Source organism: Etheostoma spectabile, chromosome 2 (assembly GCF_008692095.1).
Source record: "Etheostoma spectabile isolate EspeVRDwgs_2016 chromosome 2, UIUC_Espe_1.0, whole genome shotgun sequence".
NCBI lineage: Eukaryota > Metazoa > Chordata > Actinopteri > Perciformes > Percidae > Etheostoma > Etheostoma spectabile.
Genome location: NC_045734.1, coordinates 2,038,825 through 2,059,203, shown reverse-complemented (window position 1 = coordinate 2,059,203; position 20,379 = coordinate 2,038,825). Strand labels below are relative to the sequence as shown.

Genomic DNA, 20,379 nt, shown 5'->3' with positions numbered 1-20,379 from the left:
CGTTATTTCGCGGCAATTTTTTTGACAAAAAATACCAATGCAGGTTAAATTAGCTTTTTCATTTCCTGAAAAACAAGGGTGTGGGACATGTGAGTTTTCAAACCCGACAGCAACGTTTAGAATTTTTAAATTACATTTCTTCGGTTTCTACCGATCTGGAGCAAACATGGGTTCAATGAGGGATGTGTGTGGTGTGTGTTGTTGTTATAAAGTTCGTCAAAATAATCGTCTTCGATTAGGATAGAGCTGGTTTCAGGTGAGCGAATTGTAGTGAAAATGAACGGATATCCAGTAACTAAGGAGCCGTGATATCCTGGATGCTAAAAACAAAAGTCAAAAAAAAAAAATACCCCGTTAAAAAAGTGTCCAAAAAATGGATTATTTTTTTTAAAAACCCCAAAATTGAATGCAGGTTGCAACACTCGACTTTCATTTAAAATTGCATTATTTTTTAAAAAAAAAAAAAAAAAAAAAAATCAAGATTGTTTGGGGCGGAGTGTAAAAGAAAAAATCCAGGGTTGAGTCTGGAGAGAACGCGGCCTAAACTTTACAAATAAATCAGGGTTTTAAAAAGTGACACTTACCACAGTTGCTTTCAACTAATAACGAAAAAAATACAATACAAAGGGGTATGGGCCCCTAACTGGGCTTGCACACAAGAAGATAAATTACAAAAAAGAACTCCAGAAATTCAAGGATTGTAATAAAACCCAGAGTTTATATCTTGCACCCCATACCAATGAGGTTTTGATTGTGTTCTGCAATATCTCTTATTGCTGTAAGGTACAAGACACTTTTCCCCCTTTAAAAGGAAAAAGGGTTTGGATAAACGGGAAAACGAACTCAACAAAAAAAAAACTAAAAAAAAAACCAGACAAAACATTTTTTTTCTTTGTTTTTTTCAATTCAAGCACACCGATCTCTCTAAAAATAAGTTAACATTAAAAAGTAAATTTAACACTTAAAGCTAGGTAATCGAGTGTTTGGGGAGGAGGATGTGTGAAACATACTGTCAGCATTTGCCAAAAGGGGACAGGGGTAAATCCAACGCAAGTATTGGTTTGATTATCTACAAATGAAGTACAATATCAGTTAAAAGCAAAACCAAAAACAGCCTGCAGTTAAAGTGTGTCCTGAATGCTATGGTTACTGCTGATTTGCTGTATTTAAGGGGGGACTTTTTTGGGGGGCGAAAAAGGGCCTGTTATACTGAAATTCAGGGATAGGAATCATACAAAATGTGATTTTTTTTTTTTATTCTTTTTTTTTTTTATAACCCTGCCCCTGACCTGATTTCCGTGAAAGGATCTGTACTGCTGGTGTCACGGCCTGTCACAATGTTTATCAAACATTTGAATGAACTATTGGAAATGTCATGGATTTATCTTACAAAAATAATTTTGAAATTTGTGTGCTTTTTGTCTCCTCTGAGTGAACATTTTGTGCCACACAACAGCAATTATTTGGTAATGTGTCGAGGAAGGGTTTTGGGAAAACGGCAGCAAACAGATTATGATACATCTGCATGTAACAAAAGAACCGTCTCTGGTTTAAGGCAGGAGGCTGTGCTGTATCTGTGGTGGCTTCCGATACCATAGCAACAACCCCTTTTGACGTTATGTGTTGTTATGGGAACTATTTTAGAGGACCTGTCACAGTGTATTAGGCATGGTTATAGGTAAAGTTTGGGAAACTAGTTCACATCTTCTTAAAAAAACGATTGCTGGCCCTGAGGAGAATCCAAATAACTGCTTTTTCACTTCCTGTTTCCTTTCGTATTTTTGAAGCTGCTGAGTCTGCTGGACGCAGGATTGTAGATTGTTTCAAACCGACGAATGTCTTCATCCTCTCTAACTATAACGGGGCGTTTTCTGAGAGGACAATACCGATTTCAGTGCAACATACCACATTGCAGAGCAAGCAGCTACCACAACAACATAGCTACCACCGACATTTGCAAATAGAACTACCATGAAGGTACATCAGATTATACGAGTACAAGAGTTGTTACAATCCTACTTAATATACTCAGCACCGCCTTGCATCGCTACGCACATCACTCACTGATAATTACCACGACAATTACAGAAACCCATCGCCAACTTCTCTTCTCCAATGCTCAGAAACACACAGACACAAGTTGTGACCTACTGAGATGACTACCTGTCTGAAAGTGTAAGTCAGAAACGCGCGTCGGGCTGACAGCGCATTTCAGAGAGAACCATTATCGAGACATTCAGCCCCAAAGTGACTCATCTGCTTTGCTGCAAATGGGCGACAGTCCCTACACCTTGCAACATAGCTCAACACATAAAAAGAATTTTGGAATTGTTTCAAGGTTTTCCTTCTCCCTCCAAAGTCTTCTGAGATCTCAGGAGACAGCAAACAGAACAATGTTGGAACCTTCCGCCACTCTGGAGGGAGGCTGTCACATGTAGAGATGTTCTGCCTAAACACTAGTACCGGTATCGGGAAGTACTGGAGTCTATGCACCGATCCGATACCATGTAATAAAGCCCTGAAGAAAATCTACTTTAAAGTAGTTTTATTTGATGTTCTTTTTTCTGTTATAAGTGACTGTCAAACTGGATAATAATACAATATATGACCCACTGGTATCGGATCAGTACTCCGTATCGGCCAATACGCAAGTATCCGAATCGGTATCAGGAATAACAAAAAAACGGTATCGGACCATCTCTAGTGCCAAGAGACCCTACCAGCAAAGTGGTAACCGGCTTTTGGAAAAGGTTATGCAAGTGAACCAAACAACTGTATTAAAAATACCAAATTACAAGTACCAGAGTTCATGTTCCCTGAACTTAGACATTTCTTCCCCTTGACTCTGGGACTTTTGCTATCCGTCCCCTTACGTGCTTCGATAGGTCTTGATAATGTCTTTGATTTGCCGTCTGCAGATGGGACAGCAAGCGTTGGACATCTTCTTAAGTTTGAGTCCGCAGCTGTAGCACAGACACATGTGTCCACAAGCGTAGATGACCGTGTCCACCGTGTTCTCGTAACAGATGGAGCACTCGTCGGACCAGGGCCGGCGGCCTGCTGGGAACGTGGGGGACTTGGGGAGGCTGACTGGCGAATTTGGGGTTGTTCCTGTGGCAGAGTTGAAATAAAATGTTAAATAAGGGAAGAGGAAAGTAGCCAGATACATTTAAAATTGATATGTTATACTTTTATTTTAACACAGCTAGATGCAAATGTTATGAAGAGGTGAGCGCAAGGAGAAGAAGTTCTGTTAAAAATCAGTTAGACAGTGTGTTTTCTTTTGTTTTCATTTTAAAAACAACCATATCTAACCTAGTGGAGATAAACCAACAATCAAAATCAATCGCAATACATTTTGTGCTTGTTGATGTCTGTTTTCTCTGTTTGTAGAAACAATCGACCAATCACAGCTTTGCATTAACATCCATCCTACATAGTTAGTTAGCCACCTTGTAATTTAAAAGACAGCGTTGTCATTTTGTTAATTTGTTTTGTCTTTGGACTGTTAATGCATTTCTGTTGAATAGTAAGTTTAGTAAGTAAAAAAGAACAAGAAAAAAATCATTTTAGTTAGCCACCTGACTATTCCAGTACAAAACAGCAACAAGAAATGTTTAAAAAAGGCTGCCAGGCATGGAGGATAATGACACAGCTGTCAACTTACAGAATTAACAACTTTTAACGCAAAATATGTCTTTGTTTTGCTAGTAGTAAACGGCTCCTAGCAACAGTTACTTCAGCTAACTGCAGCTTTTAGGACACGTTAGCTACGTCCCTTGCGACAAGCATTAAATCAGTCATCAGCAAGTGACATATTCATCCCGGCAACAGTACATTTAAGATACAAAATACCTCCCTTCATCCAGGGTTTCCTCCAACAAAGTTGTTAGGCCCTGTAGCAAGTGTCTTTTTTGACGACATCCCGGCTAGGGCCAGTCACAGACTCATGGCATCTGATGTAAAGCCTGCAGGTTTTTGTGGTAACAGAATCGTGGACGGAATCGCAAAATTGAGATTTAGTTTTCTAAATCTCAATGTAGAAAAAGCTATAAGACATATTCCATATGGCCCTACATTAAGTCAGTGCTAAAAGATAACTGGAGTTGTGAAAATATGACTACCTTAAAGTTCTAACTGAGCTGCCCCAATGTAACTGTAGTTTAAAAAATGTCTTGAAATACAAAATCATTACCAGTGGTTTAGACCACTTAGGCCTGGAGGCTACCAGGCTGGCAATGCACTGGGGGTAACAACAAGTAAGTAGTAGCTGGATAGAGGGAACCTAAATGGAAATTCAGTCTGAAAAATCAACCATGTGTAGAAAGTTTTGTGTCAGATTTATGTCTTGCACTAATCTAAAAGATTAATTTACATAACAGTGCTATGTGACATAATAACATGGGCCAAACATCTCCCTACATCCTGCTGCAGCAGAGGGGGGACAGGACGGTGGCCATTGTTCCTAACTACTGCAGGATGACATCTGGGCATTATCCCATAGTGGTTTAAAAGTCCCATGTGGGTGATTGATTCTCCACTTCTGTAGTAGTAGCTCCCTGTGTGGGTGAACCTACCCCTGCTGAGCTGCAGTAAGCGGCGGAGCACAGGCCTCCGTTCACCGCCGGGTCAGAGCTGCCACTGCCCAGGGCGCTCGGAGTTTGTGGAGAGGAGGAGGGCGAGCTGGGGTTGGACGTGGCCGCGGATCCCCGACATGAGTGGAACCTAATCGGAACAGATAAAGGCAGGGATTAGAGGTTTCATTTAATTAGAACTCCAATTTCTTCAGAAACCCAGTGTTTCCCATACATGGGCGCCTCACCTCCTTTTAAATGTGTGCACATATTCATCACTTAAGATCTCTTCGCTCATTCTTTTTTTTTTTTTTTTTTTAGGAAAATTTATTCCAAAGCTGAGTCCTCCGTTTGTTCCACATTCTATCTTGGCATGATGGCCAGGGAAACAATTGGGAATTCCAAGAAGAAGTTTTGGGAACACAAGTTGAAATGCCAATAATGTCTAGAGAGACCCGCCATGCTGTTACAGGCTGCCACATGATTGACATGACACACTGCATTCATTTTCATAACACAAGTTCTACTCCTCAATAATAATAATAATAATATGTGTATTTGTGAAAGGGTTCGACCAGACTGCAGCTCCAAGGACATTTGTAGCCTCTTTTCTCATTGTTTTGGTTGCAAACAAACGTATGTAAATAATTCCTAATGTTGCTCTGTCTGTCGGATGCGTACAAAGGGAACTTTTTGGTAACATATTGACCATAGCAGCTTTACATTTGCAATAATCTGTCAGTTGCTGTGTTTCCCGCCTGTTCATTTGCCAAAAAGTGGCAGAAAACGGCAGCTTTAAAATGTCAATTTTAACCCAAAGAGCACTATCAACAGAGATATGCAATATGTGGTGCTTCATAAAATATAATAAAAATACACCAGTAAGTGTTTTCCCGCAGGCGATGTCTATGTCATTTCTTTTGGTATGCTCTGTGTGATTTTAAATAACTTTAATGGTTTACCATCACAGGTAGGGCAGAGGCACAAAATACCCAACAAATTAAGATGCAAATGAGCTGTCTTGCAGAGCAAGCATGTAATCACCAACAAAGAATTCCCATCAAATGCTTTGCTGCTTCTCAGCGTAAATGCAGATTACTTTAATTACCTTCCCGGAAGCTTGCTGTCAAAAAACAGCACACTAACTGCACCAGAAATGAGCCTATAATAGGACTTTATTTCTTTCACTCCACCGTGGTGAATCTTACTGAGGAACATACCATGGGGTCTGTTCTCCTGGACAGCTGACAGGACAAACTAAAAGTGAAACCAGAGTCATCAGAGTCACCGGCAACACGGTGACATCATGATGGAAGCCACACACTAACCAATGTCCCGGCAGTCAGACGGCATCGCTGTGCTGCCATCTGCACCAGCAGTCTGATCAGTCCAACTTCTGTCTAGGGCCGAGTCAATGACGGGCCGCTGGAATTTAGAGGAAATGTCCCTAACTGCCAGCTCATAAACAGTAGTAGTGCTTTAGTTATCATGTCACTGCTGCTCATGACTACTGTATATCAGGAGCTGTTTGCATTCCGGGGTTGCCCTGGTGCTGCTGGCGCCTCAAAGTGTGTATGATTATGATTTGCATTGTATGTAAATTGTGTAACACAATGTAACAGTGGAATCACAAACTTTATCCATGCAGTATGCGTGTCATGCTCTACTCTTATCCTTGTATAGATACAAGACAGGCCACACCTATAAGCACGCTGGGTAGAAGTAAAGGAAACAACAATGATGGACTGCTACTTCATCACGAGCCAACCCACAATGTACAGTAGTCTCTAATCTGCCTGGCATTCAAAATGCGTTCCAAACTATGGTTAAATTTGATAAGCGAAGGCAAACCTGACCTATTTTTGGCCCGACTCAAAAGGTAAACAACAGTGCATTACAGTCTGAGTTGTACTTTCATTGCTCTAGCCACCAAATATATCAGTTGTATTTAAACTGTACTCGCCAAAGTAATTGCTGAGATCTTGAAAAGCGGCAACCTCACTAAAAGTAAGTTCAACGGCAGTTGACAGTTAATAGCCAGATTATCTTAACCACTTTTGTGGTAAAGACCCCATAGTGATGCTAATAATACCTTGTTGCACAGGAAAACAGTCTGCTATGAAAGCATCTTAATAGAAATTAAGAAGGGTCTTTGCAAGCCTAAAAGAAATGATCGGTTACTCTACAGAGGCTCTTTTGATAAGAAGCTGTTACCAACTTAAGTCACATCAAATACATTAGAAATACAAAGAGTTTTAAATTGCATGTGGACTTTATTTTAGTCAATGAGTATTTGTTTGTGGGCTATGCATTGACTCAGCCTTGTTTTCACTGCATGCTGCAGGCCTGGAAACTGAAGTAGTGTGGATGCGGCTGAAACGTAATCTAAGACTTAGTAGTGTAGAGGTAGCCTAACGCCAGCAACACACCATGAATAGCTGTGAAGTGCAGATTGGCTGTTCAGACCGGACTGCGGCCGGGCGCGGCCGCTCCACGCCTGATTGTTAGCTGGTGTGGCCGTACAGATTGAATAACATGGACGTTGAAATGAAAACACTGCCTCACAGCTTCGCGCCGCTTCAGTGTGCAATGCGTGCAGTCCATCCGTATTTGCGATTCTCAGAAAAGTTACAAAAAAGGTTGGACACATGCCCCCAAATTCCGCAGAGGAAATATGGTCAAATGATCTGAAAAACATTTTTTAGCACACTGAGGCCTTACACATGCACTGTAAAATGATCTCAAAGCATCCAGAAACCCCAGCACTAAGTGCCTGTGTACAAAGACTGTGGCATTATCAGTAAATCACTGTGCCACCTCCACAAGGTGTTACTAGATTCCCCATGTTTCACCTTTCATGGGATTACTCAAGCCTGATCACCCTGAAGCCCTGTAAGCATGAGTGCTTCCCCCGTAGAATTGAACGACCCCCCCGCCCCAGCTCTCCCTGTTAATCCCCCTGGCAGGCGGGCAGCTGAGGCCGGCTCTGTGGTGCCCAGCCCTGATCCCGCCTGTTCACCACTAGATTAAACCGACCTGTGTGAACAGCTGGGAGCGGCGGGCTGCCACATCTCTGCCACTCACTACTTCAGCCATCCGTCCTCTTTCTTTAAAGCATGGGAGGCATGCAGGGCATGTGGTGAGGGAGGTGGGTGGGGATGAGGAGACGGGGTTCGGGGGCTTAGTGTACAAATGTGTTTATAAGGATCACCCGTGACAGCCTTCAGGCTTGTGTGTGTCACAGGTTTTGGTCAATACAACCTGAGGGGAGGGGAAGGGGTTCAGACTTTAACATGGAATGGAAAGAAAAGAAAGAGAAGAATGAAATGAGCCTCGCAAATAGTTTAAATTGTAAATTGGTGAAACACAAAGTGTTTTAAAATGGTTGGCTGTTAAATTAATTGCAGATAAATCTCCTGTTTCAAAGTGCTATTGGGACAACTATGCACTTAGGCTCAGCTTTCTTGTGCGTGTTCAGATCAGATGAGGAAAGCAGCTCTGAGGCTAGTAGTTTAAGGTTATGGCTTGCCCTGCGGTGTAAAATGTTAAAAGTTTCTTTTTGTCTGGTGGAGATTTTATCTTCAGAGACAGAAGAGCTGTTTTGGTGGGAGGACACAGTCGTACATCCCTGAGTTGTTTACCACTTTAATAGGTGTAGTGAGGAGAGTGTGTGCTTCTATACATATGTATAAACTACGTTACACATAGGCATGCATGCAGTATGCCAAGAAAGATAGAGGCACACAGAGGAAGAGAAAGCGTTTTAGAAAAAGATAATGAGGAGCAACTAGTTTTTCATTCTAAACTTTTCATCCTGAATTTAGCCTGGAGCAGTAGACAATACCAACGCCTCCCAAACCACTGCACTGCTAAATAATAACCAGCAATATCATAAAAAAAAACATTGCCCAGGAGAGCCAAATAAAAATAACCTTTGTACAAAAATGACTGATTTAGCTGATATGCAAATAAATAATCATAGCTCACGGTTTCATCATTGCAGCTCACGTGGAAAACAAGTTTTTGAAACCAAACCTACACCCTTGCCTGGACAGAGAAAGTTATTAGCTTAGTACACAGCGCTGTATGATCCTGCCATAGTAAGTAGCCTTGAGCCAGGTGAGCCAGTTTGTGTGTATATGCAAGGGCGTAGGTTTTGTTTTGGTGGGGGGGGGGGAAGACACATTTTAACCGGAAGCTCTGGGGGTCGCTCAGTCCGTAGGGAGTTGGATCGGGAACAAGAGGGTCACTGGTTCAGGTCCCCATACGGACCAAAAGTATGGTGGTGGATTGGTGGCTGGAGAGGTGCCAGTTCACCTCCTGGGCACTGCTAAGGTGCTCTTGAGCAAGGCACCAAACCTCCAACTAACAGGGGCACCTTTCCATTGGCTGCTAATTACGTTGCATTGGCAGCTCATTACCCGTACTTTGCCTTGTAATTAAAAACATAAATTATGTGTCTAGCTAAAATAAGATACAGAACCTGTTCTGTTAGGCCTTTAGTATTCTGTCATACAAAGCTACTCCGTTAGGCAACTTCTGACAACAATAAAAAAATAAAAAAAAGTATATATGAGCATATTTTTTGAGGGGGACAAATCTACCTCTTCTAAATATCAGGGGGGGGGGGCAAATCTACACCTATATGTATATGTATATATATCGGCCTATGTGAATGCCAGTACAGGTGTGTGTGTTTGTAGCGGTACGTGTGTGATAACTGCGGGGATAGAAACAAAAGGGGGAGCACAAACAATGACCCAAATGATAATTAAATCAAAGAGATTTAACCGAGAAGAGAGGACACCAGCAGAGATGACGGAGGAGGAGGAAAGGGGAGCGTGGCAGCTGCAGTGTATGAGGATGTAGGTGGTGAGGAGCTTACTTGTGCATGAGCGCGCTGACATTTTAATGGAATCTATAATACATGCAAAGTGGGTCACTGGATGGGTGTCCTGTTTCCACGACACAAGGTCCTTTCAATATCTCTCGAGCAAAGTTCAACTGTCAGCCGCTCTGTTTTCAGTAGTCTTACTATGATCACACTAATAAGGGATATTTGGATAATAGAGAAAAATACCGTGTGGCGTGCACTCTGTGAGTTAGTGAATCCCCTGGGTTATACCCACAACCACACACCAACACACACACACAACACCACAACACACACACACACACACACACACACACACACACACACACACACACACACACCACACACACACACACACACACAACACACAACACACACACACACACACAGTATACAGTGGGTCGAAAGGTTGGGCACCCCAGGTAAAATGTGTAAAGAAGCCAAGAAAAGATGGAAAATCTCCAAAGGCATCAAATGACAGATTAGACATTCGTATAATATATCACAAAAAGTTAGATTTTATTTCCATCATTTACACTTTCAAAATAACAGAAAACAAAAAAATGGTGTCTGCAAAGTTTGGGCACCCTGCAGAGTTTCTAGCATGCACCGCCCCCTTTGGAAAGCTGAGACCTGACAGTGTCATGGATTGTTCTCAATCAATTCTCAATTGACCTCGCCCCAACCATCAGCACCATGGCTTCTTCTAAGCAGTTGTCTGGAAAACTGAAACTGAAAATAGTTGACGCTCAGAAGCAAGAGAAGGCTATAAGAATGTAATTAAGAAATGGCCATCATTAGGAACAGTGGAAGTTAAAGCAAGATTTGGAAGACCAAGAAAGATATCAGACAGAACAGCTCGCAGGGTTGTGAGAAAAGCAAGTCCAAACCCACGTTTGACTGCACGATCCATCCAGAAAGACCTGGAGACACTGGAGTTGTGCTACACCATTCCACTATAAAAAGATACTAGTACAGATATGGTCTTCATGGAAGAGTCGTCAGAAGAAAACCTCTTCTACGTTCTAACCACAAAAATCAGTGTTTGAAGAATTTAATGAAAAGAACCTCTATCCAACGGGGGGGGGAGAACAATCATGCTTTGGGGTTGTATTGCGGCCAGTGGCACAGGGAACATTTTACAAGTAGAAGGAAAAATGAATTCAATAAAAATTTCAGCAAATTTTGGACGCTAACTTGATGCCATCTGTGAAAAGGCTGAAGTTAAAGAGAGGCTGGCTTCTACAAATGGATAATGATCCTAAACACACCTCAAAATCCACGGAGGATTACATCAAGAGTCGTAAACTGAAGGTTTTGTCATGGCCTTCACAATCTCCTGAGCTCAACATAATTGAAAATCTATGGATAGACCTTAAAAGAGCAGTGCATGACAAACAGCCCAGAAATCTCAAAGAACTGGAAGACTTTTGGAAGGAAGAATGGATGAAGATACCTCAAACAAGAATTGAAAGACTCTTGGCTGGCTACAAGAAGAGTTTCCAAGCTGTGATACTTGCCAAAGGGGGCAGTACAAGGTATTAACTCTGCAGGGTGCCCAAACTTTTGCAGACACCATTTTTTTGTTTTGCTATTATTTTGAAAGTGTACATGATGGAAATAAAATCTAACTTTTTGTGACATATTATTCAAATGTCTAATCGGTCATTTGATGCCTTTTGGAGATTTTTCCATCTTTCCTTGGCTTCTTTATGCACATTAATAAAAAAAAATGTACCTGGGGTGCCCAAACCTAGAAAACATTTCTTCAAATAGATTTAAAGTAGAAAGACAGAAAATTCAATTCAAAATGAAGTAATGATTACTTTAACTAACGCAGTATGGATTTCATCCACCATTATCACCCTGGCCGAGCACCCTTGGCTGACCGGAGCTTCCCTAAAGCATGTGTTGGAGTATGCCAGTTCCTATTAGAAAAGTCCATTACTTGATGCTTTGTTTGAAGTGAGAGCCTCTGTGATGACTGCTTTATCGTGCCATGCTGAGAGCAGAAGCCCACTGGGAGAGCCAAGCTTTCAAGTTTAACATCCCTCGCTCGGAGAAGAAGGCATGGCTCGAATTCAGCTTAAATGACACTTAAATTGCTCTCCAGTCAACAGAAAGCAATAGATCAAGAGCTGCACCAGCGAGATAAGAGTTGCTTCCTAATTCAAAGCAGCTGGGAAGTGAAGATGATCCACACCTCAGTGGGAATTCCAAGATGTGCTCGGATAAGGAGATGTGCCCCTGACCTGTTTCATTGTTCTGCTATTCCTGTGTTGTTGTGCTGCCAAGGCTCTCTGGTTTCAGTAATGATTGTTAGAAATGCACACAGAAAAAGCAGGTGGTCTGTGTGCGCAGCTGCCAAGCCAAAATGTGATTTAACAGTAAAGTGATCTCTGTGTGTGATAACAGGATCTAGCTTACTGTACCATCAAAACATTTTGCATTTTGCAAAGGAAAAACATGTCAGCTTTGTTTCTTTGAAAGGAAAGAGGAGATTGATCACTGATGCCATCTCCACTACAAAGCTACACTGTAAAAAAATAATACTTGATTTTTTTTTGTAATATTCTAGCAGCTGTGGTGCCAAAACAATACTTTAAAATAAGGGGAAAACTTTATTGTAAAAAAGACATAATTAAAATATAGTTTACAGTTCTAATCCTGTGTATTCTTTTGGCTTCTCAATGTTTAATAAAGTATATTTACATCTGTTAAAGCTCATTTTCTCTATTCACTATGTATTCACAGTATCAAAATTTAATTTAATTTTTTACGTGAAAAGAAATAAATTTTCTTTGGAAAAAAATGAAAAAGTATGGTTTACAGGTTTTTCATGTTCTTTTACAATAGACACGTTCATCATTCGTCTATTGTATTTTTTGTGTTTGGGAAAAAAATAGGTAAAATCATTTTGAAAACTAAAATTACAGTTGGATTGCAGTTTGTTTTTACAGTATCCTGTAGCTCACGGTCATTTGTGTGAACATGGCTGTCATGGTCACTCTGCTATCAGTGGATGTAAAGTGAGTCAGACTAACATTAGAGGGCAACATTAGCCCATAGTGAACATGGTGAATCCCCTTGTGTAACACGCAGTGAGCCACGTTTCACATCCTTTCACAAAGGGTTGGCTGGATTGAGTTTGTACGACCAAAAAAAATGGAGAAAGTCCCCAATTTTTCTTGAGGGGTACTGGGAGGCCATGTAATGGTCTGTAGTTATATTGGGCTTTTCTAGTCTTAACGACTACTCAAAGGGCTTTAACTTAGTACATAGTGGTACTGTGTCTTGCCCAAGGACACTTCGACGTGGGACTTCTGGGCCAGGGATTGAACCACCAACCTGACCCCTCTTACAACCTGAGCCACAGCCCCCCAGTGGTTATTAGGTTGATAGTTAGTAGTTTACTTTTTCTTTTACTTTTGTGTTTATATATATTATTCCGTTAAAAACAAAAAAATTGTATAGGGAGGTGGTGACGGCAAGTGGGGGGGGGGGTCAGACAGGGAGATGATGTGCTCATGTTGAGTTTTAAGTTTTTAATATTATTACTCACAATTTGCACCACTGTACATACTGTATTGTTATTTATTTTGTATTTTCATAGCCTGTACATACTTGTAGTAATAAACACTGATATAGACACATCTATGTATTTATATATCATTTCATACCTTGCACTGTATATAACATATGTTATTAAAACACTTCTGGTTAGACGCCAACTACATTCCGTGGCTCTGTACTTGTTACATGTGCAATGACAATAACGTTGAATCTAATCTCATTTTGTGTGTGTATGTGTGTTAATCTCTTTGACAAGAGAAAGGTTTAAGCCTCGTCCTCAGAGTGTCTCTCTTTCTCATTCTTGCATGTCTAGATAAAGCTAAGGTTGTTCCTCTTTAACCTCTTTTAAACCTCTGCTTCCTTTTCCCGCTGCTGCCCCTGAAGGAAAGCAGCATCTATATTTAAAGATGCCTGTTCCTCCACAGACAAACACTTGTGACACCTCTGAAAGGCCGGTGCTGTTTGGGCTGTTATGCCTCTTAAGAGCTGCATTAATAGAAGACAGCATCCGTCGCTGCATGCGCCAGTTTGCATTACACAGCTGACACAGATTGCCCTGTTGGTGTCATCTCTTTGCTATCACTGGGTGAATATATACAATAATAGCTTGTTGGTAATAATAAGGATTTTAAGAATGTCACACATGAACGGGTGTAAATGTTTTGTGCGGTCTTTTAAATAGGATTTCACCAACTTTATTAGGGCTGCAGCTACAATTGTTTCCATCGTTGTTTATTCTATTGATTGTTTTCTCGAATAATCCAGTAGTTCTCTGGTCTATAAAATGTCAAACAAATTTGGATCCAAAGCCAAAGAGGACATCCTCATGTCTTGTTTTGTCCAAAACTCAAAGATATTCACTTCACTGTCACAGAGGAGAGAAAAAACTACGACAAATGCTGGAATCAGAGAATTTTGACTGAAAATGTTGCAGAAATGACCCAAACCGATTAATCGATTACAAAAACAGTTGGCGATTCATTTAATAGCCGACAACCAGTGGTGGAAGAAGTATTTAGATCCTTTGCTTAATTAAAAATACTAATACCACACTGTAAAAATAGTCTGTTAAAAGTAAAAGTCCTGCATTGAAAATGTTACTTAAGGTATCATCTGGAATCAAAGTATCATCTGGAAAATGTATTAAAACGTATTAAAAGTGAAAGTACTCAATGCAGAACTGGAAACAATCCAAACAGTTGTGTGTCAAATGGTCTAATAATTTCAGCTGGACTTCTATAATGTTGGGTAGTTTCATTTAGAATAAAACATCAGATTTTATGAACTACATGTGTTTTGTGTGCAGAAATCTTAATGTGTAAAGTAACTAAAACCGTTTCTCTCTGAAATGTAGAAGTAGAAAGTGTCGTGAAAAGAAAAAACTCAAGTACAGTACCTCAGAATTAGTACTTAAGTACAGTACTTGAGTAAAGGTACTTAATTACATTCCACCACTGTTGACAATGAATTAGATAATCAATTCCTCTTTGCAGCTCTAGCCTTTAATAGACAGATGTGGGATCACATTGCATTCAGAAAGGCATCCATGAAGACAAGGCACTAGACAAGGGAAGGCACCGTGTCTGGCAGGGCCAATGAAGTGTCTCGGCACACCACTGACAGGCAAAGTGTCCACCCGCTGAGACGTGTTGTTGTCCCTGCTGTGTGCAGGTCAAAGCCCTCCCTCCCGCTGCAGTCTCTCTCCACCGCTGCTCGCTCGCTTCCTGTTTTTCATCTTCCTGGCACAAGGCGGACCATCGTCTCTTCTTGCTGATCCTAGGAAATGTGCGAAGAAGCTTCCTGGCTCAAGACACCTGCGGTAAATATTGTGACAAACAAAAAAGGGCTCTCCTCACTCTTGACCCCCCCCCCCATCGGTGCGGGTCGTGACCGCGGCTGTAATTTCCAAACGGGGAGACGTGGTTTGCCTCCATTGGCATCCTGTCAGAGTGATCAACATTTAGCACCCAGGGAGTGAGTGAATCGAGCCCAGAGCTCAGAGGTCTCAGCAGCGGTGCGGCCAGCCAAATGAAGATCAATATCGTGATCGGTAAGTTCCCAACCCGGGACACATGGCGGGGCTGGAAGGACGCTTGTTTCCACCATCAACTGGGGTCGTTCCCAAGGTTAAGCATGCGGTCTCTTCCAGGAGGTAGACTCAACGTTGTTAACGCGTCAGGAAATAATCAAGTTGCCAGTGTAATTAATCTGTCAGACGGTCATCATACATACTGATATTCTTTTGTCTTCACTTTACTTAAACTGCTATTTAGCATTCACATGCACCATATTTCACTGGACAGCTTAGACAGGAAAGGGGATAACAGCATGCAGCAAAGGGCCGCAGGTCGGAGTCGAACCCACGGCTGCTGTGTTGAGGACGGTGCCCTCTCAACATGGGGCGGGCGCACACTCTACCAGGTGATCTGCCCAGGCGCCCTGATACACGGACATTTGTGTTAATAGTAATTGTCAACTATTCTCACTTTTCCTATGAAGACACATTCTACATGATTAACAACAGTTTTCACCATGTTGTCATTTCTTTCTGTTTATACACCTGTCTTAACTTATGGTGGGAGGGGGGGTGTGTGTTAGGGTAACACGTTTAATATCCATAGCCTGCCGGTGTAGCTGGGTTTGTGTCTGAGTAAAGGCCGTTTTATGGTTGTGCGTAGGATCGACGGCGTACCCCCGGAGACCCCTTTGTGTCTACACCGGACCCCACGCCATAGCCTGACGTCAGACACGCTCCCAACTCATTTCCTGGTCATCTCTTCTTTCAGGGGGGACACTTTATTTCTCTATGACTCTAGAGTCGCACCTAAGTAGGGTTTACTGGTCAGAAGTCTTCTGTGACTCTTGGGGAGCTTTCTAAAGTCTGATGATGTCATCAGGGGTTATGTCAGCTCGGGCTTGGAAACTACAGCTCTATAACAGAAAGTAAAGTCTGACACTGATATCAATATTTGGGAGTTAAAAAAAAGAAATTGAATAAAAAAAAATATATATATATGTTACTTGATTAGTTGTTCTGTAAATGCAACCAGGTGACTGAGTGGAACATTTTACAACTAATTAAACTTGAATTTTGTCTAACAGTCCTAAAACCTAGTCAGGCCTTTCTGTACTGTCATTTCTTGTTACTTTGGATGTTGGATCGGCCACCATATGAATAGATATGTCAACCTGGCTGATTTATCTGTCCAGCCTGATAAACCGGGTGCATGGAGTTTAAAGGATGCTGGCATTTACCAGGCCGATATATAAGGGACAAAAAGTCAGGATATGTCCGCATCTACTGTTTTGATTTCCACCATTTTTCCCTGTCGCTCACACATATATGAAAAAAATGAAATCAAATTAATCAATTGTCAACTATTACATTTTTAAATGAATCGCCACTTCTTTTGACAATCAAGTAAATCAGTTTGAGTCATTTTTATGTTAAAAAAACAAATTCCAGCTTCTTCGTGTGATTATTTTCTAGTTTATTCTCTCCTCGGTGAAAGGAAACTGAATATCTTTGAGTTGTAGACAAAACAAGACATTTGAGGATGACATGTTGGAAAAAACTGAGTGAAACGTTTCACAATTTATGACATTTTATGGACCAAACCACTAGTAAACAATTAATCAAAGCAGTTGCAGCCCTAAAGCCCCTAGTATGTAATGTACCGTCATGTGCTGCTAACTTACCCAGGATCCTCAGCTGAGTCACAGCCCCATGTAGACCAAAGAACATCCAGAGTGGGCGGGAGTTGTCCACACACACCTGCATGCCCACGTTGGTGCCGTTGTGGCTGAGGAGCACCTCCCCCTCCGGGTTGACCAAGAAGCCCAGGATGTCGCTGCTCTGGAGAGGCGTTGGCACCCGACACACCGCCCAGAACTCCTTCCTGTCCACCAGAGCCTCGGGGTTGTAGGGCAGGTCGCTGGGACACAGCACAGCCGGGTCGCAGGACGTCACGCCGTAGGACAGCGAGCCCGAGCGCGCCGGGCTGGACTTGGTGACCTTGATGAAGACGGTCTCCCCGGTGCGCAGGGGCCGGTTGGTGAAGACCAGGGTGCGTTCCTCTCGCGCGTGCTCGGATCGCGCCACCGTCTGCTCGTCCAGCGTCTTGATGTGGGCGCCGCGCAGCTGGTGGAAGTGCAGGTCGCTCTCCAGGGCCGACGGCAGCAGAGAGGACTGCTGCGAGTTGAGGGAGTTCTGGGGAATGGGGCAGGTGGAGGACGGGGAGGCAGAAGCCAGGTGGAGGGTGTGGCGGTGGGAGTGATTGTGGGCGTGGCGTCCCTCCTCCTGCTGCCGGTTGAGGTCACACAGGCTGACGGACAGGCGCGAGTCGTCGGCTTCGCGGCGGAGAGAGGACGAGCGCCCCGTGGTGAAGGAGCGCGGGCGGAGGCAGTCGGGAGGAACAATCTCACTGTCTGGATAGAGAGGGGAGAGAAGAGGGATGAGACGGAGAGAGAACAGCGGTTAATAGCGGTCTTACTGTGTTTTGCCTTGATTAGCAATTTGCCGGAGGCGTGTGGAGATGAAGCGTGCAGTCAGCTGAATCCCTACAATTCTGAGAAGAGCTGAATCTGCAGCCAGTCTGACAACAGGAAAATGATAAAAAAGAGAGAGAGATTTATCTTCAGTTGCACAAGTTGAATGCATATGTAGGGTAGCTCTAATTACTCAGTGCTGCCGCAAATGAGAGTGTCAGGAAGTGTGTTTAAAGATAACGGAAATGAAAGTAAAGTCGGTCGCTCCTACATCTGCACAGAGCTGAATCATCTACAGTAGCTTTGTACAAGAAAACACTGCATGGTGTCAATTAGCAAAGAACAAATCACTTTCCTGAAACATGAAGTAATACATGCGTGTGTGTGAGTGTATGGGTGTGTGTTAGCTGCCTTCCTTGCAAATTCGTAGCACAGTATCACCCCACCACGTTGCATAGCTGTTTATGAAACAAATCAAGTAAAAGAGATGATTTATTTCAGGGGTGCAACATTGTCACCTTAAATAGAAATACTGCCATTTTGATTTTTTTTTTTTTTTTGTGCTTTGAACTGATGTCCCCCTTACATATGTAGCAGGAATTACAATTATCGGGTGAGTTTTCCCCTATTTTCTAATGCCGAAATCAAGTGTTAATCCACATTTCATGATCTTCATGAAAATGATCTTTGTCACCTGTTTCTCAGATGAGTTTTCATCCCTACATTTTATTAAATTGTCTTATATAGTTTATTCATAGCTTTTGTAGTTCAAGGAGATGAAGCATGAGTTTGCTGTAGATTGCTGCTGACCATTTTAGGGCCGATGTATGGTAAGTGGCACCAGCTTTTTAACCCCCCCCCCCCCCATTGCAACTGCATTGCTTGCCCTGTCTGTTTAACGCCCCTGTTCTTACAGCAAAAGTACACACACACACACACACACCACACACACACACACAGCTCTGATAAGCTGCCCTCAGGTTGCTCAGTCTCATCCTACGCCTCGACATGGCTGCTCAAAATAACACCTCTAAATGTGTGTTCCCTCTGTGTCCCGCCTCCCGCCTCCCGGCCTGGTGGCAGGGGTAAAATTAGCCTGCTGTTCGGTTCTGAGAAACCCTCCACTCAGTCTAATTATTTTTATTTATTTTATTTTTTTGGGGGGGGGGATGTGTCTGCACATGTGTATGTAGACAGAGGAAACAAGAGACAAAGATATCACCACACAAGAGGTTATGACGAAACTAAGAGTCCCTCCTCAGTCAAAGCAAGAGGTAAAGATCAACAATTGAGAGAAACAAGGGGAACGGGAGGAGGGGGGAGGATGGAGGAAAAGGACCAGCCGCTCACCGTTTCTGGAGAGTCTCTCGAGTCCGAACAGGACCTGAGAGCCTGATTTCAGATAAAGCTCTAAGTCTAACTGTAAACCGTAGCAGTGAAAACAGAGCAGCCGCACCTCTCATGGTGCCCTCCCACAGCTGAAAGGGACACAAGCCAAAAAGAAGATAGATTTGTGACAGCCCTGAAGAAAGCAGACGTTATACTGGCTGAGACAGGAACAGTTTGACCCAGCCCTACAGACAATCCTGTCAGAATCAAACACCCAAGTCTCTTAAGCCCCGTTCTGACCTGGTATAAAAATCTGATCTGAGTGATCGGATCACAAGTGGCCAGCTCTAACAATGGTGTAAACTAGGGGTGCAAAATACATCAACTCAATATTATTTTTGCAATATCAACATTGAAACAGTACCAAAAAGTGTTCAATATTCGGTTTATTTTGTGGAGAGATGCGGTGGTGGCTGTGTGTGTTGATTCATTGAGAATCATATTTCATTGGCCAGTTGCCTTGTCACATGTGCACGCTGTGATAGAGACAACGAAAGAAGCGAGTCGCAAAAGAACAGAAAGACAGTGTGTGTGGAGTGAAAGGAAAGAAGAAAGTAAGAACATGAGTGTGGCTCATGGAAATAATGAAATTATGGAGATTGAAGAGAAAATGTAAGTAGCCAAAAGTAATGCCTCCTCGCCAACGTGGAAGAAAAAATGTCTCTCAAGCTAACGGACTACGGAAAACGTGCCATATGGGGGAAAGAGGCAATACAACCAAACTTTTTTCTCACCTCAAAAACCACCACCACAAGACACTGTACGATGAGTGGACAGTAGGGCTCTAACGATATTCAATATAGTGTAATGATAGTGGATGGTTGCTAGCTGGATGGGGGCTGACTGTGGATGTGTCCTTGGGGCTGTAATGATAGTGGATGGTTGCTAGCTGGCTGGGGGATGACTGTGGATGTGTCCTTGGGGCTGTAATGATAGTGGATGGTTGCTAGCTGGCTGGGGGCTGACTGTGGATGTGTCCTTGGGGCTGTAATGATAGTGGATGGTTGCTAGCTGGCTGGGGGCTGACTGTGGATGTGTCCCCGGGGCTGTAATGATAGTGGATGGTTGCTAGCTGGCTGGGGGTGACTGTGGATGTGTCCTTGGGGCTGTAATGATAGTGGATGGTTGCTAGCTGGCTGGGGGCTGACTGTGGATGTGTCCTTGGGGCTGTAATGATAGTGGATGGTTGCTAGCTGGCTGGGGGATGACTGTGGATGTGTCCTTGGGGCTGTAATGATAGTGGATGGTTGCTAGCTGGTTGGGGGCTGACTGAGGATGTGTCCCCAGGGCTGTTGTCAGCTCTCATCCTGACTGATCCTTACAGCGCCGGGAAACTGAGGCAGACAGACAGGGGTGTGCTAGCTAGCTAAATTACCATTAGATTAGTTGTCGTCTATCTCTACAGTCGTCTATCTATACAGTTAACATTAATGATGAATTCATGGGTTAACCCGGAGTTGTTAACCATGGTCAAAACAATCA

At 42.8% G+C, this 20,379-nt stretch overlaps 1 protein-coding gene and 1 long non-coding RNA gene across 2 annotated transcripts in view; one reads left to right on the top strand and one right to left on the bottom strand.

The window, feature by feature from the left end:
• Positions 1-2,350: 2,350 nt before the first annotated feature.
• LOC116695634 (E3 ubiquitin-protein ligase NEURL1-like) overlaps positions 2,351-20,379 on the bottom strand; it is a 60,914-nt gene continuing 42,885 nt past the window's right edge. The window contains 4 exon segments of the mRNA XM_032526047.1: positions 2,351-3,111; positions 4,574-4,699; positions 4,702-4,725; positions 16,720-17,448. Coding sequence (XP_032381938.1) covers positions 2,870-3,111; positions 4,574-4,699; positions 4,702-4,725; positions 16,720-17,448 — 1,121 coding nt within the window. The 3' untranslated portion in view covers positions 2,351-2,869.
• LOC116695676 (uncharacterized) lies at positions 11,040-14,011 on the top strand. The gene is made up of 3 exons (XR_004333531.1): positions 11,040-11,052; positions 11,836-11,839; positions 13,955-14,011. It is a non-coding gene; the product is annotated as an uncharacterized LOC116695676 (long non-coding RNA).